We start from the raw sequence: 15,737 nt of genomic DNA, 5'->3' as shown, positions 1-15,737 counted from the left end.
CTGGACACAAAGATACATATGGAGAGAAGACAATGTAAGGAGACATGGGAAGAAGATGACCATCTACATGTCAAGCAGGCCTGGAAAAACTGTCCCTCTACCCTCAGAAGAAACCAAGGTGGCTAATGCCTTGGTTTCAGACATCCTGCTTCCAGAACTCCCTGTTAATAAATTTCTCTTGTTTATACCACCCAGTGTGGGTACTTTGTTAGGGCAGCCCTAGCAAACTAATACAAAAAGTATCCAAGTGTACATCCAGAGATATGAAAAATTGTGCTCTATATGTATAATATGAATTGTAGTACATTCTGCTGTCCTATATGACAAATTAGAATTTTAAAAAAGCATCCAAGAGAAAAAACAAACACAAAGTTGGGCTATGGAGTTGGGCAAGTGGAATTTTTCCAGTTATTCTGGAACACAGAATTTAAGAAGAAAGAGAGAAACAGGGCAAAAAAGAACTCCCATTTAGTTCCCAACAAACCAATGATCTCAAACAGATATCCAAAAAAACAAATAACAACAACAAAAACAGTAAATGTAGGCACGATTTTCTTACCTTCTCTCCATGTTACACAATCCATTTTTAGAACAAGTCTCCCAAATTAGGTCCACACAGCTAGAGAAAAAATGTTCTTTCCAAGTTACTCAGGTTACATAAGGCAAGTATTTGAAAGATTATGCTGTCCCACTATGCTTTGACTGGGGCTGGTCATCACAGGTGAAATGAGGTGGACAACGAATGAATTACCTGTATGAGTCTCTGTTGCTGATGGTGTCATGACCCGAATCTTCCTGCTCATCTCCTGCTACGTTAAAACAGACTCGTTTGCTGTTTCTTTCTCCCTTCTCATTGTCGCTGTCTGTTGGTATTATGCCCTCTGAGGTCTTACGCTCCAAATTTGGAGAATATGTGATTGAAGATAGAAGGCTGAAAAGTGATATTTGAAAAAAAAGATAAATGCATATTTTCATACTGGCTGCTACCAATAACTTCCTTATTTGTTTAATATGATAGGCTTATAAATATTTCCAGAGTACTCCCATGTTGCACATCAAATACATATCCTCTTGCATAAAAAGCATGTAGTAGAGTGGTTGTGGTGCTGCACACCTAAAATCCACGATTTGGGAGGCTGAGGCAGGAGGATCACGAGTTCAAAACCAGCCTCAGCAAGAGGAGAGGCACTAAGCAATGCAGCGAGACCCTGTCTCTAAATAAAATATAAAATAGGACTGGGGATGTGGCTCAGTGGTTGAAATGCATCGGAGTTCAATCCCAGTACTAAAAAAAAAAAAAAGAAAAGAAAAGAAAAAAAAAAAAAAGCACATAGTAGACAGCTCACATTTTCTGCTTAGAATTCATAAAGAAACCACACACAATTTAGGCCAGAAAACTATGTTTGGATCCCGGTTCTGCCACTGATCAGCTTTGTTATCAGAACAAAGCTGGGACAAGTGGGGTGATTAGAATAACTAGCCCACATGGTGCTATGGAAGGAAATGAGAGCCACATATTCCTGGTGCACAATAGCCATCTCCTCTCGTCTCACCATTACTGCTATCACCACCACGTGAAAACACCTGGTAAAGTTTAAAGTGCTTACTAAATATTAAACCCACACTAACTGTGCTTTATTATCCTCACTGGCTCACCCTCAAATAGTAAAAACACATCTACCCGCCAAGTTCCACCTGGGGTTTTTCCCAGGTCTGTTCTACTTGACAGGGACAATGTCCTGTTGTCAATGGCTTCTCGCTGGCTACTCAGACAAGCAGGAGTCTGACCTTAGTGATTACAAGTCACCAAACAGAGTCACATCAATGTGACTACAGGAGGAAACAGGGACTACTCTAGTCTTAGTCTCATCTGCAATGTGGCCAGAATGAAATATCACAAATCGGCCCAAATGAGGACCTCTTCCTCTTGGCTCAAGGCTGGAGCACCTTATGGAAATGGAGTGGTGTGAGGCCTGGGGAAGACTGCGACCTGCTGGATTCACCACTCTAAGGCCTGGATGCTTGGCCGTGAAATGCTTCCATTAGAACTAACTCAAAATCAAGCAAAGGCGTAATTGGGCTTTATTATCCAACAGAATGCTATAAAACTCACTCAATTAACTAAGCCACATCTAAAGCAAGATCCCATGGCTGGCTTTCAAGCCAGAACAAGCTCATACTACATGCTTATGACATTGGTTGGACATTGAGTTCCAACCAATAGCACGAGTCTTGACATTTATTTTTTCATAACAATGAAAATGTTCATTTCATTATTTGGTAGTTTTCTACCTCTTATACATATTCCCTAACATCAAACCCAAAGCTGTGTGTGGAGTGAAATCCTTGTTGAGAGGTCTCACTAATTAAGCACACTTGTTGCACCAGGTGTTATTTGTAGTGGTGTGGATACAGCTGTGTACAAAACACAAAGGTCCCTGCCTTCTTCAGAGTGTAAAATTCCCTGGAAGAAGATCAACAGTGAACAAGTAAACTGTAGAGCATAACAAAGAGTGACAAATGTTAAGGAGAAGAACAAAGAAAACATGGAGCTACAATTTCAAATAGTATAGCTGAGGACAGTGTCACTGTGAAATGATCTTTGAATACTATTTTAGCATTTCATAGGTTTTAGACATCAGTGGTGGTTGAAGGAGCCCTGTTACATAGCTCAAGGGCTCTGTGAGCATTTTCAATAACTGAAAGTTATGAATTATTTTAAACAGTTTCTCTATTTGGAAATATACTTTTAATGTCTTGTAAGACAGATTGTATATTTATTCACTCCTTCTACCCCAAAGATTAAAACATTAGAGTAACTCCAATTACCCAAGCACCACACTACACAGACAGATGAACTCTGAATATCAAAGAGGAAAGATATGCAGGAGTTCTCATTTTGCAGACAGCCCTCTGCGCTTATGTATATTTTAAATTAGAAGTCATAGAGCTAAGCATAATATATTTTCTCAAAGTAATGAGAATTATTTTCACGTATTTACTTTTCATTTTAAACAGTTGCAATCATGCTTACACTGACCCTATGGGAACAAGTGTTTAAGCTTAAAAATAAATGATAGGAAAACCTGTTCTCAACACCATGTTCTCACATAAAATTTCCAGATTCTAAAAAGCAATAATAAGGCATCAGACTATAGTACTCATTTGTGCATGCAAAAGCATTTTGCTTTGCTTTTGTTCATATATAATATTAAGCTATTTACTAAAGGTCCATTAATTAAAATTCTGGGCAGCATTTAATTCCAGATCAGTCACCTCCTAATGTCACTGATAAAGATTTCTGTGCACAGTGGATTTCATCTACTTGTGCTTTTAAAATATAATCCTCATCCTCACCACAAGTAACATTTGTTATGCTCTTTATGTCCATCCCTATGATACTTAACAGGTATTAATTCATTTAATCCTAAAACTACCTTATGAAGCAAGTCTTATGAAGCAAGTCTTATGAAGCAAGTAACATTATTGTTATTTCATTTCAGAGGTGGACAGAGCCACTGTTGCACATGCTTTGCAAATGAAGCATAACCTTCTCTTCCTGCGTATGCCTTAGGTGCTCTGGAGGAAGTAGAAGGGTCATTAGTGTGAGCACATGATTGGGAGGTGCTCCCTTAGCCTCTTGAGGATGGGCTTTGCTTTAGCTAAAGTAATGTGAGTGGTTGTGAATGGGATCACTTGTAGGTAGAAGCCTCTACACACACCAGTACACAGTTTGCCTCATTCCCTTCTCCTGCCATGACAGTCAGAAACATTCCGTCTGATGGGGCACTTGTCTTTGACTCTGAGGGAACACAGTGTGGAACAGAGACCTGGTGGGCCAAGGTGGACTCAGAGTGAGTGACACAGAAACCTCTGTTGTCTGTGAGACTTATTTTGTGAATGATAAAGGGGGTGAAAAGCCAGTGTAACACAGAGATGTACAGAGAAGAGAGGTCTGAGTATCACGGACAGAGGATTATCTACTTTAATTGGAGGACAGGCAAACCTCTAAATGGGTCAGCCATCAGTCTGACTCTTGAGCACTCAGGAATTCAGACATGCAGACCTGGGAGGCAGTGCCCACCAGGCAGAGCACCTTGAAGTGGGTCAGAGTTCTGGTAACAGAAAGCGTCTACTGAAGCTGCAGCTCAGTGAGATGAGTTTGGAGAGGCAGACAGGGGCAGACCATGTAGGAAATTGCAGGCCCCAATAACACATTCATATCAATAGATTCTGCATCCATAGATTAACCAACCACACATCAAAAATATTCAGGAAAAAAAAAACTATCTGTACTGAACACGCACAATTTTTTCTTGCCATTATCCCCTACATGATACAATGTATAATTATTTACATAATATTTATAATGTCTAGGTATTATAAATAATCTAGAGATGATTTAAAGTATACAGGAGGTTTGGCACATGTTATATACCAATAATAAACAATTTGATATAAGGGATTTGAACATCCTGGGATTTTGGTACCTGCAGGGGATCCTCAAAGCTATCTCCTGTGAATACCAAGGAACAGCCCTAGCTTCACTGTAGAATAATGTGGTTTCCTGGTTTTAGGCAGGGGACTACACAATTTAGCTTTCCAGGTCCCTCGGGCATCTGCTGAATATAGAATGTATCAGAGCAAATCACAGAGTGGAAGCTCCTCCGGTGGTGCTAGTGAGAGGGGATGCTAACTCAATCTAAAGGGACAGATGTGAATGCATTCAGAGGTATAACTGACAGCACCTGGTGCCGAATCAGAGCTGGGGGAAGGCAAAAGAAGAACCAAAGATGACTATTGGGTTCTGGCCTGAGAAACTGAAGAGATAGGGAATCATCTTCTGAGAAGGGGAAGCCCAAGGTAGAGAAGGGTCAAAAGAGATTTGAGGATAAGGAAATCATAATTCAGTTTCGGAAACAAAGTTAAGCTTCAAATGTCTGGGATACATCCCAGGGTTTCATAATACAAAGCAGAGAGGAACTGTGAGAAGGAAATTAGTGTATACAGCAGCATAACCCTGCCTGGCACAGAGCACCTATCATAGATGCTGCTTTTTATCAATCTATGCTTCTATTTGTACATTTTTTCAACAAAAAGATTGAGGAAATGCCAAAGATAATTCCACTAGCCTTTCCATCTGTGATGACCACCTACCCCCAGGTTACTAACTGTCCTATAATGCAGTCAATTCATGTCTTAATCTTGGGGCATCTGCAAAATGAAATCTGTTCCCAAATTTCCTAACTTTCCTATTCCCCAATGTTCTATTTGTTTCCTCCCTGGAAGAACACACAAATCCTCTAATTTAAAATAGAATTGGGGCTATTCACAAATTATTTTTTGGTTTTACATATTTCAAATCTCAGTGTCATTAACTGGAAAGAGCCCATTCAAGGACAAAAGTACTTAGTGTCCCAAAGTGAAAGAGCAATCATACAGCTTTGATTAAATTCATCACATCACCTTATCTTGTGTTACTAGATAGCAAATTCATCTCTATCTTAGGGTCTGAAGTTAAGTAGGAGGATTTAGCAAAATGCCTATGTATTAAAGAAAATTTTACTTCTAGAAGTGTTTTCAAGTGGCAGGGTGTCTAGATTTCATGATAAGACAAGCTCAACACCAGCCCTTCTTAGGAATAAGCAACTTCTTAAGAGGCAATTTCTTTTAAAACTTGGCAAAGCATCTGAGATCTGCTTTTCCACCCTGACCAAGAATAATTACTATATGGCAAGAAAATTGCTTGTTAACTGGCTTTTAAATAAATTGTTAAGCTCGAATGCAATGTAGCATCTCTGCATACTAAGGGCAACAGGGAATCCAGGCACTTGGACACTGTACTGTTTTAAAGTGATTATATTGCAGATTGAATTGTGTGGAACATGTTTATATTTAGAATTAAATTACATGGTATGCAAAGAGAAGACCAGGCTAGCTGCACTGATCACTGGCTCACGTCATGTCACTTTCCTGATAAACATACAGAGCTGGGTAAAGGCTTTTAGAATAGCAGAATGGGGGGAACGAGAAGAATAATTAATCATTTTAAGTAGTTCTAGCTAATAAAAACACCTAATGCCTTTCAACAGTTAATGCTTTAAATACAAACATTTCAGATCAAGTAAAGGAACCTCTTTGGCTCCAACATTTTTCTTGAAAATGTATTGACAGTACCTACTTCTTTAAAAAAAAAAAAAAGTCAATCAATTAATGGTCTGATGATTGCCAGGCACTGCCGGCCAGTCAGGGCATTAGAGGCTTAGTTTCTCAAGCAGTTTCAGCTGAGGCACATCAATAATCCTGCCACCAACAAACGGGTCATTCAGAAGTATGAGATTGAGCCAGATATTCTCATAAAATTCCTTAGAAAGTTGGCATCAATGATTCAATACCATTATTTATTGCCTCATTGATAAAAATGCTTCTTTTACATATTTTTTTAAATACCTCAAGGGGAAAAGAACTGGTATCTAAAGTAGAACACATCACATAATAAAGTCACATTTATTAGATTAAGCAAAATATGACTTATTATAAACTTCTGTTACTGAGTTTCAAGGCAATTCAAAAATATAATGCAATTGCTTAAAAATAGTTTTCTTAGCAACTTCAGGTGGCTTAATTCATCTATAAGCAGGAAAGTTACAGTTTAATATAGAAATGTTATCATTTTAAAAAGCTAGTTCATAAGACATAGAAAAATAGGATTTTAATTTTAAATCACCCCTAAAACTTCAGGAAAAAAGAATAGTAATTGAAGGTAATTTAAAAATATAATGTATCTATTTTGATCTCCAAATTTCAAAGATATGTAAAATAAGAGATCATGTCAATTAAGACTTCACTAGTATAATGCCTGATTACTACAAAAGCATGCAATAAATTTTAAACACTTTGTCTAAGATGAATTATACATAAAGGTATGGGATGATATGAGTGCGTGAAGGAAACATATACACATCTGCTGGCAAATTAAATCAACAACTTCATAAAGATAAAATGCAAACAAGATGATGTCGTTTATAACTGTTCTCAGAATATTCCAATTTGGGAGATACTCAAAGATTTCCATCTATTGAATGACTGAGCAAGCATGATATTTGGTACTATGCTGACTGCTTTCTGAGTTATTTTCTATAACTGTCACCAGAAACTTGAAATTCATTATTATCTATTTCAATATACAAGGAACTGACCTATGCCCAAAGCCATGCTATTCTGACCATACTTGACTAAATGTGGAGCATAATCACAGAAAAGAATATGACAAGTCATCCTACAGTCCCATGGAGTGCAGAGAATTTTCCAACCCTTAGGGGTTTTTTTGTTTTGTTTTGTTTTGTTTTGGTGCTACCGGGGATTAAACCCAGGTTGGGGAATGGGGGTGGGTACCACTAAGCTATATCTCCAGCTCTTTTAAATTTTTTTATTTTACTTAGAGACAGGGTCTTGCAAAGTGGTTTAGGGCCTTGCTTGTTGCTGAGGTTGGCATCCAATGTATAATCCTCCTGCCTTAGCCTCCCAAACTGCTGGGATCACAGGCATGAGTCACAGTGCCCAGCTATCAACTGTCAAATTCTTAAGGAAGAGTTAGGATTGATGTAGATAGAAAACTTCTCATGAACTGCTTCCTGGCCAGGCAATTTGGGCTATTGCTTTGTGGGCCAGTAAGTGAAACAGAAAATTAAAAAAAAAAAAAAGTATTGATCCTGGAGGTACATTTTTTGTATTTTCTCATTTAACAACTATATTAAACATTTATTATATTTTGCATCTGCATAAATATCTCCAGGGTACATACATCAAATATCAGGAATTTCAATTGCAAAAAAATAACAAGAAAATCCTCATACTCAGCTGTTACAGTTTTAAACAAATTATTCACGTCATATTTTCACACTGAGACTTAGTTTTCCTCTATAAGATAGAATTTTGTCATTCTCTTCCCTGGTATTAAATGTCTACTTAAAATATCTATCTATCCATGGAATACTGGAAAATGAAGACGAACTGTATGATTAGCACAAATTTCCTACATTACCTAAATCTAAAGAATGAACACATTTTTCAAAAGTCCCACTTTCTACTGATTGTTTATTAGGCAAACTTTAAAGTATAGTATAAAACACTTACTCATCTATTTGACAAACACACATCTCCACTTCTCTCAGGGCAGTCTGGATTTTGCTCAGAAGTTTCTGATAGATATCTTGAGTTTCTAAGTCTTCCTCTTTCAACAAATACCGAAGGCCATGGCCATCCTGCTGTCCCAGGGACAGTCCTGAAGGGGCTGCCATGGTTGTAATGGTGTGCTGAATGTACACCATGGGGCTCAGTTTCCCTGAGGAATCAAAATCATTCCACAGTAATATTTATTACCTTAAATGTATGACTATCCAGTCCAATACATTTTAGAGGCTGGTATACAACAGAATCCCAATCCAACACTGAATTTAATTGAGGAATTAAATCTTGTGGGGAGCAGTAATTAAAAGCTACAAAGAGTCCAATCCCTCATCCCACTGCAATGATGCAGATTGGCATTCATGCATTTCTAACCAGTTCCTCTGGGATTTTCCCCAAAGTTATAAAGCCATTTCAGATTAGTGGCTTTCACACTCAAGATGAGCTATGCTTATCATAGATATGAGGAATTTTAATTTTAAATCATCCTGTCTTTCTTGAAAGAAAAATAATAATGAATGCCTAACTCCAATTTCACTCTGTATACACTTGTGCATGCATATAACTATCCACGTGAGAATTCCTTTTTTTTTTTTTTAAGGGCAGGATTGCTTGCATACCAGCAATCTAACATATTATAAAATGCAGCAATGCTTATAATTGCCTAAATGTTCATGTGTAATAAAATTTCAAAAGCCAACATACCTTGCTCAGAAGATTTACTTTCTTTATCCTGAGAATTATGCTTCCTACTATCCAGCTGAACACCAAAGGCACTCCCCAGAGAGGTTGATGTTTTGGGATAAGAAACTTCCATCACATTGACATGGCAGTTGGTAGGGCAGAAATCACTGCTGTGCAGTGGGGAGATCTTAGATTTGGCTTGTTTAAAGGTGGGCCACGCTCGATTCCTCAGCACACGAGAGAACTGTAAATTACAGAAGAAATAAAAAGCAGCTGAACACACAGCAGTAATAACTCAAAACATTTCACCTGTGTCATCCAAAACAAAAAAAAATCAAAAGAAAATTAAATCATGTCAACTGGAATGAGTGACATAAATTCTAAGTTGTTGGAAATTAAATTGCTCTTTCAAAACCCAAACATTTTTAATGAGGCAAAGCAATACGGACAGCAAATGCAGGATTCCTTTGAAACTCCTGACTGCAAGCTACATGCTAAAAGAAATGAACCTCAGTGACCAACACAACTTATTAGGACTCTATTCCACTGGCTGACAGAAGGTGAGAGAGTGTAATAGAGAAGTTGGCATTTTAGGGCATCAGGATGCAAGACAAGATTTAAAAAATAGGGTAGCTATCAGGTCCAGGGTGAAAGAAGATGGGATTATTTCAAGTATCATCAGAAAGCCAATTCAAAGCAGAAGTCCAGGCCAGACAGCAAAGTACTGTGGTGTTGACCAGAATGGCCGGACAACTGTACTGCCCATGTCTCTTGCTAATCCCTGATGTGTTTGGGGGTTACAATCAACTTGTAGATCAGTGTTCACTCTGCTTTTATGCCATTGACAATAAACTGAAACTAAAATGATATATGATTTCCAAGGGTATCTACTCCACTGCTTCAAACCTTACAACAGTCTACCATTCAAGTCTAGCTACTCCTTGCCATGGTCTATAAAGTTTCCCGAAATCCAGCTCTTACACAGCTTATTATCTATCCAAAGCTCTCCTCCCTTGTCCTCTAAGTTCCCTCAGGCTTTTGCACATGGTTTCTCTCATACACAATCTACCCACTCTGAGCCTTTATTTATAGGTTGTTCAATGTGCCTAGAATTTTCTTCTTCTCTCATGGCCAAACTTTTTCTTATGCATCTTCAGATTCTAGCAAATCACCAAGAGGGCTTCCCTGAGTCCCGGGCTATGTTCCCTTTTCCTGGCTACATGCTAGGTTGTAGCACACTGTCACTCTCTTTATAATTGTAAATAATTGCTCATCTCCAGCTCAGGCAGCAGATGGTAAACTCCAAGAGGGTAATGACTATATCCATCTTGCGCAATATAGATAGGTATCTCACAGAGCTGAACTGTAGTCTCAGAAGCAGAGGACTACAAGTCATGAGCTTCCTGTGTGTTCCTAGCAGCTGTCACGGTAGCTAATAATAAGACATCAAACAAATCAGGGTCTTTTCATCATGTGTAGCAAATTATATAATGTCTATGTTCCCTTCTTGCTTAAAAGCTATAACCATGATTCTACCTACTTATTATACTACTAGAGTAATAATTTTGTCATTAAAAAGAATAAAAACAAAGACTACAAGGATCACTCTCTACCTCTTCTAGGTTAAATTAAAGGATAAGTATAAAAAATAACATCCCGTAAATATATGTTCACATTAAAACCATTATGGAATAGCATAGCCTGAACTTACTACCACTTTTATTCATTCAACAATTACATGTGTTCCTCAGTATCTGCAGGAGATCAGTTCTAGGATTTCCCAGGGACATCAAAAACCACGGATACTCAAATTCCTTATACAAAATGTCATAGTACTTTGAATAACCTATTGCACCTTCTCCTGTATCGTCTCTAGATGACTAATAATAACTAATACAATGTGAATTCCATGTAAATAGTTTTTATACAGAATTATTATTTGTATGATTTTTAATGTTTTTTTGAATATTTTTGATCTGTGGGTGGTTCAATCTGTGAGTGTAGAACCCCGAATACTGAGGGACCATTAGAGATCATAAGGGGTCTCTCTGTGTACCAGGCACTGTCTTAGGCTTGGGAATGAAACAAAGATTCCTGACTTCTGAAAAGTTGCATTCGACAAGAGGAAAGACCCGTAATAATGTGGCTCTTACCAGGATGGAAATGCAGAGCCCTTGAGAAAAAAACTGGCTGAGCACAGGGGGCAGAAGAAGGACCACCTACAGGAGAGAGATGGCAGTGGCTCACCAAGGGGCCATCAGTGATAGAGGCAGTAAGGAAAGCCTGCGTATTCTGAAGATAGAGCCAAACAGAGTTGAGAGAAAGGGGGTGATGAAGACAAATCAACAGAAGGATGGGTGTGCAGAAGGCTGGGATCAGTGCCTGATGTCAAACACACAAAGTCTGTGAGATCCATGGAGGTCAGATGGAGAAGTCAAGGGGGCTGAGATCTCCTGAGGCATGGTCAATGAAGAGGTCAGGGAGAAAATCAGCATAGAACACTTAGAATGAGCCACCAGCAAGAAGAAAGGACAGAAGTCGTCAGGCCTCCAGGGTGTCGCAGAGAATGCTAATGAGAAGCTCGAAGTCAACTGCATCAGGTCAACTAAGACAAGGAATTCAATCAGGACATTAACAGGCTGTGGCAAAATAGAGCCATTTCAGTCATGTGGTGGGTTCCAGAATCCACCTGGAGCATGCTCAGGGGAATGAGCAGGTGAGACAACAGGTACAGGCAAGGCTACGGAAAGCTCTTTTCAAGAAGATCAAAGAACTGGAACAGGAGGTAGACAGGAGTGTAAGAGGCAAGGGAAGCATTTATTTCTAATAAAGGTGATTATGACAGCACATTTGTATTATTGATGGGAAGAAACAGTTTTTACAGTAGGAACTTCAGGTTTTGAATACACTGGTAGCTAATTCATGAATTATTGACCATGGCTACATATTTAAACTCCATGATAGTCATTTGGCTAAAAGTCAGAAATAATACAAAGTAAGTAAGCTATTACTGTGCAGATAGGCTCCCATTTAGCCTCCAATTTCAATGAAGTATAAAATTCCTTAGGCATGGAGATACAAAAGTTCTGTATTAGACTGTCTTGTAAGCAGACATGGGGAAGAATTTTACATGCAAGTTTCCAAATCCATCTAGCAATTTGAGGAGTCTGAGTTAGCATTAGATAAGTAAAAGTACCTGGAATGCTCAAAGTAAAACTTCTAATTCCTACTTATACTATTTCTGTACAAACAGAAACTATCTTCTGAATGCATATCCAGGAAGTATCCCCAATACTAGGGAAAAGTCCATTTATGGAATTGGTATTACGTAAAAGAATGACTCTAAAATTAAAAAGAGTTTCCCAGACAATTTATAAGGCAAATGTTTCTCAAAACAGGGAATAGATTTACATCTGAACTGTCCACACACCCAGTTCCACAGAGAATGAATGCCTGCTCAAGATTCAGTACAGCCTTCAATACGGGCCCACCTTATCATAAGAAGTCTGTGAACAGGAAATCTATTATTATATCCTGGCTGTAGAAACGACAGAAATCAGCTGGTTACTATTTTTAAAACCTAAAACTTCTACAGTCAAAATAAAATAAAGCCCGACTCGTTAAGATTTTAGTTTCTATGGATACATTTTCTTTCACAAAAAGAGGAGTGTTGAAACTTTCATCTGGAAGAAAAATATGTTGCTAATATAGTTTTTAAATAAATATGTGAAAAAATTTTTAAAGTCTATATTCACAAGTGTTTTTGGCTGACATGCATTTGATATGTATGTAACTGAAGCTAACCTCACATAACCTATCAGGAGTCTTTGTCTTAGGCATCTTCATTTCACTGAAAGTGAAAAAGCTCCTTTTAATACCTTCTTGCTAACCTGGCTTCCCTAGAGAGAAGACGACCAATTATTTTAAGAATATTTACGGCCAAGTGAGATGATGATAAGATTAACTTTTAAAGCACTTCGACCCTGATGTTTCTGACCAGACTTTTCTTTTTATTTATGAATGAAACATAAAAATAAGTGAGGCAGCATTCCATAGGTCTGCTACTTGCCAGCTATGTGACCGGAGGCAAATGTCACCTTCTCTTGAGGAAGAAGCAGTATGGTAGGTCAGTGCACACAGATGTTCTGAGACTCAGAGAACGATCAAGGGCAGAAAAGGGCTCTCTATAACTCAATGATATTATTTTTTGTTATCTAAAATCAATTTCTGTGGCTCTAGGGGTGTAGCTCGTTGGTAGATTGTTCCTTGGCACAAAAAACAAAATACAATCTTTGCCCATAAATGAAATCATTCATCTGTCCATTTCTAACTTAAAAGCTTACAGGATGCTAGTTATGAACAATTAAGTAGAACATATTTCTTACTCACTAAGATGATGATTTTGAGAATCTCCAACATTTGGGTGAAACCCTAAAGTATGTGCTTCTCCTTTCCTGCACATGCACACCTCAGTTTGTTACAATAAACCAAGAAATGACAGCTTCTTCATCTGCTATAACCATGTCAGCAGATCTGCCCAGTTTTTGCCCCCTACACTTATCTTGGAATGATCCTCTCCATCTCCAATACTGCTACAGGGCCCACACCACCATCAACTTGCACTTCCACAGGTAAAGACCACTTACCAACCTCCCTGCTGTGGCTCTTCTCCCACCAATACCTTATGCAATTGACAAAGTGATTTTCTTCCAAACAAATCTGATTATGATGCTATTCCAAAATATCACTGGAAAAGTCCAATGTTGTCAGTTTTTTTTTTTTAAATTACATCCACACTCAGATCTTCATTTCTAGTCCAGGGAGTATGCCGATTCTTTATCCATAAGAGCAGTCTCATTTCTGTATCTCTGCCTGAACTTAGGTCACTTTTTATGCCATCTTTCCCTTCACTCTGACAATCATCCCAATTTACAGGACCTACCATTTGGCGACTATTCAATCCACAATGACTTTTTCTTTACTGAAATCCTATTGCTTTTCCAGTCAGAACCACACTGAGCTGTGTAACACAAAGTCAAATGCAGGTAAACGAACAACAACCAGTGTTAGTATAAAAGGGAGCAAGTTTCAAATCTCATTGCTGTGGCCAACTGAGTGCCTTGGGCAAGTTTCTTAACCACCCTGAACTTCGGGCACTTCATTCCATGAAATGAGAAATGTGTACCTCATTTCACTGTTTTGGTAAATTCTACAATGTAAGCAAACTAGAAAACACCTCATACAATGCTAGATAGCTGGTGGTAGTCTGACAAAAACCCCAGTTACTTGGGAGGCTCAGGCAAGAGGATTGCAATTTCAATGCCAGTCTGGGCAACCTAGCAAGACCCTGTCTCAAAATAATAAAACGATCTAAGGAGGGAGCTCAGTAGTACAGCATTGGCCTGGCATGCTCAAGGTCCTGGGTTCCATCCCAGAACTGTGAAAGAAAGGGAGAGAGGGAAAGCACAGGACACATGTACACACACACACACACACATGCACATGCACATACACGTGTGTGCACACACTATTGTGAGCTCATAACTCTAGGAAGCACCATGTAAACTAGGTTATATGGGGCTAGTAAGTTCAGCCATTCAGGGGTATTCCTAGCAGGTTAGGTGGGCACTTGTATTCCTCATGTCCCTTTGACTTTTCCTTTTGATTAGACTGTAAGTATGGGAGGGCAGACATCCTGGAACAACTGTGCATGTGCCCTACTCTTTACATGATAAGTACACATTAGGGGCTGGCAATATAGCTCAGTTGGTAGAGTGCTTGCCTCACATGCACAAGGCCCTGGGTTCAATCCCCAGCACTTCCTACCAAAAAAAAAGAAAAAATGAAAAAAGTGCACATTAGTTAATATTTTCCTATTCCTCCTGCCCCATCCCACAACAGATTTGCTTTGAATAGACTGGGTTTTTCATCTACGCTATTGGCTTTCATTAAAGAGAGCATTAAAAATATCTGCAATGTAAAACAGATGTTTTTTTATTGAAGCCCTTCTTTCTTTCACGATGGTATGCTTATGGGCAGTGCCATACAATATCTGTGTGAGAGATTTCTTTTAGCTCAAGAAAAGCTATGCTTCTCTTATGCAAAATGTCCATTTCACAGGGATGCTGTAAAAATACAACAGGATGTTTGCCTTTATATTTTGAACACCAGGAAGTAGAAAGCCAAATACAGTGTTCAATTTTAGAACGTAAATAGAATCTTGGGACCTTAGGACCCTTTCCCCTGGTGGCCAGTACCATCTATTCTAATACAGCTTTACTGTGGAGTAGATATTAATAACTTTCCTCCAATACCCATTCTCCTCTTCTTCCTTTCTGTAATAAGACTCCCCAGATTTTAGTTGAGCCCAGTGAAAGTCTGCCTGAGAAAATACGTCCCAGTCTCTCTTTCAAAAAAAAAAAAAATAACTAATAAGGGTTAAACAGAAATGATGTGGATAATTTCTGGGTCAGGCAGCAAAAGTAAACTCTGTATTTCCTCTTTGCCCTTCTGAAGAATCACAGCCTAGACACGGTGGTGAAGCAGCTTTGACCTCGCAGAAGATAGCAATATCCCTAGAAGAGCAAAACCATACATGGCAGAACATTAGTAAGATTGACAAGTCCCACCCCACTGTACTCCTGTCAGGATGGACTTTTATGTGGGGGGTGGAAATCAATCAATCATCAATCCATCTTGGTTAAGCCTGTGTTATCTTGGTCCTCTGTGAAGCAGATGAAGCAATTCGCCACCCAATCTACAGTGTTCCTAAAGTTTTGAGTGTGTGTGCATGCGTGTGTTTAACAGCTCACCCTTTTCGTGTACCTTCCTGTAAGATACTTCTAGCGTCTTTGTCATATGAAGGA

General features: G+C 38.7%; 1 protein-coding gene across 2 annotated transcripts in view; it reads right to left on the bottom strand.

Moving 5' to 3' along the window:
* The window catches only part of Prex2 (phosphatidylinositol-3,4,5-trisphosphate dependent Rac exchange factor 2), a 277,724-nt gene that overhangs the window by 97,876 nt on the left and 164,111 nt on the right, over nt 1-15,737 (bottom strand). The window contains exons 24-27 of one of the 2 annotated variants that reach the window (XM_077800682.1): nt 8,893-9,115; nt 8,137-8,344; nt 752-931; nt 560-619 (exon numbers count right to left, since the gene is read on the bottom strand). In XM_077800682.1, the coding sequence (XP_077656808.1) occupies nt 560-619; nt 752-931; nt 8,137-8,344; nt 8,893-9,115 (671 nt within the window). The remainder of the gene's footprint in view (nt 1-559; nt 620-751; nt 932-8,136; nt 8,345-8,892; nt 9,116-15,737) is intronic. The other variant, XM_026407761.2, reaches the window with a different exon arrangement.

The sequence above is a fragment of the Urocitellus parryii genome, chromosome 7, assembly GCF_045843805.1.
Source record: "Urocitellus parryii isolate mUroPar1 chromosome 7, mUroPar1.hap1, whole genome shotgun sequence".
Classification (NCBI taxonomy): domain Eukaryota; kingdom Metazoa; phylum Chordata; class Mammalia; order Rodentia; family Sciuridae; genus Urocitellus; species Urocitellus parryii.
Note: the sequence above shows the minus strand (reverse complement) of the source record. Positions and strands in the feature narration are given on the sequence as shown.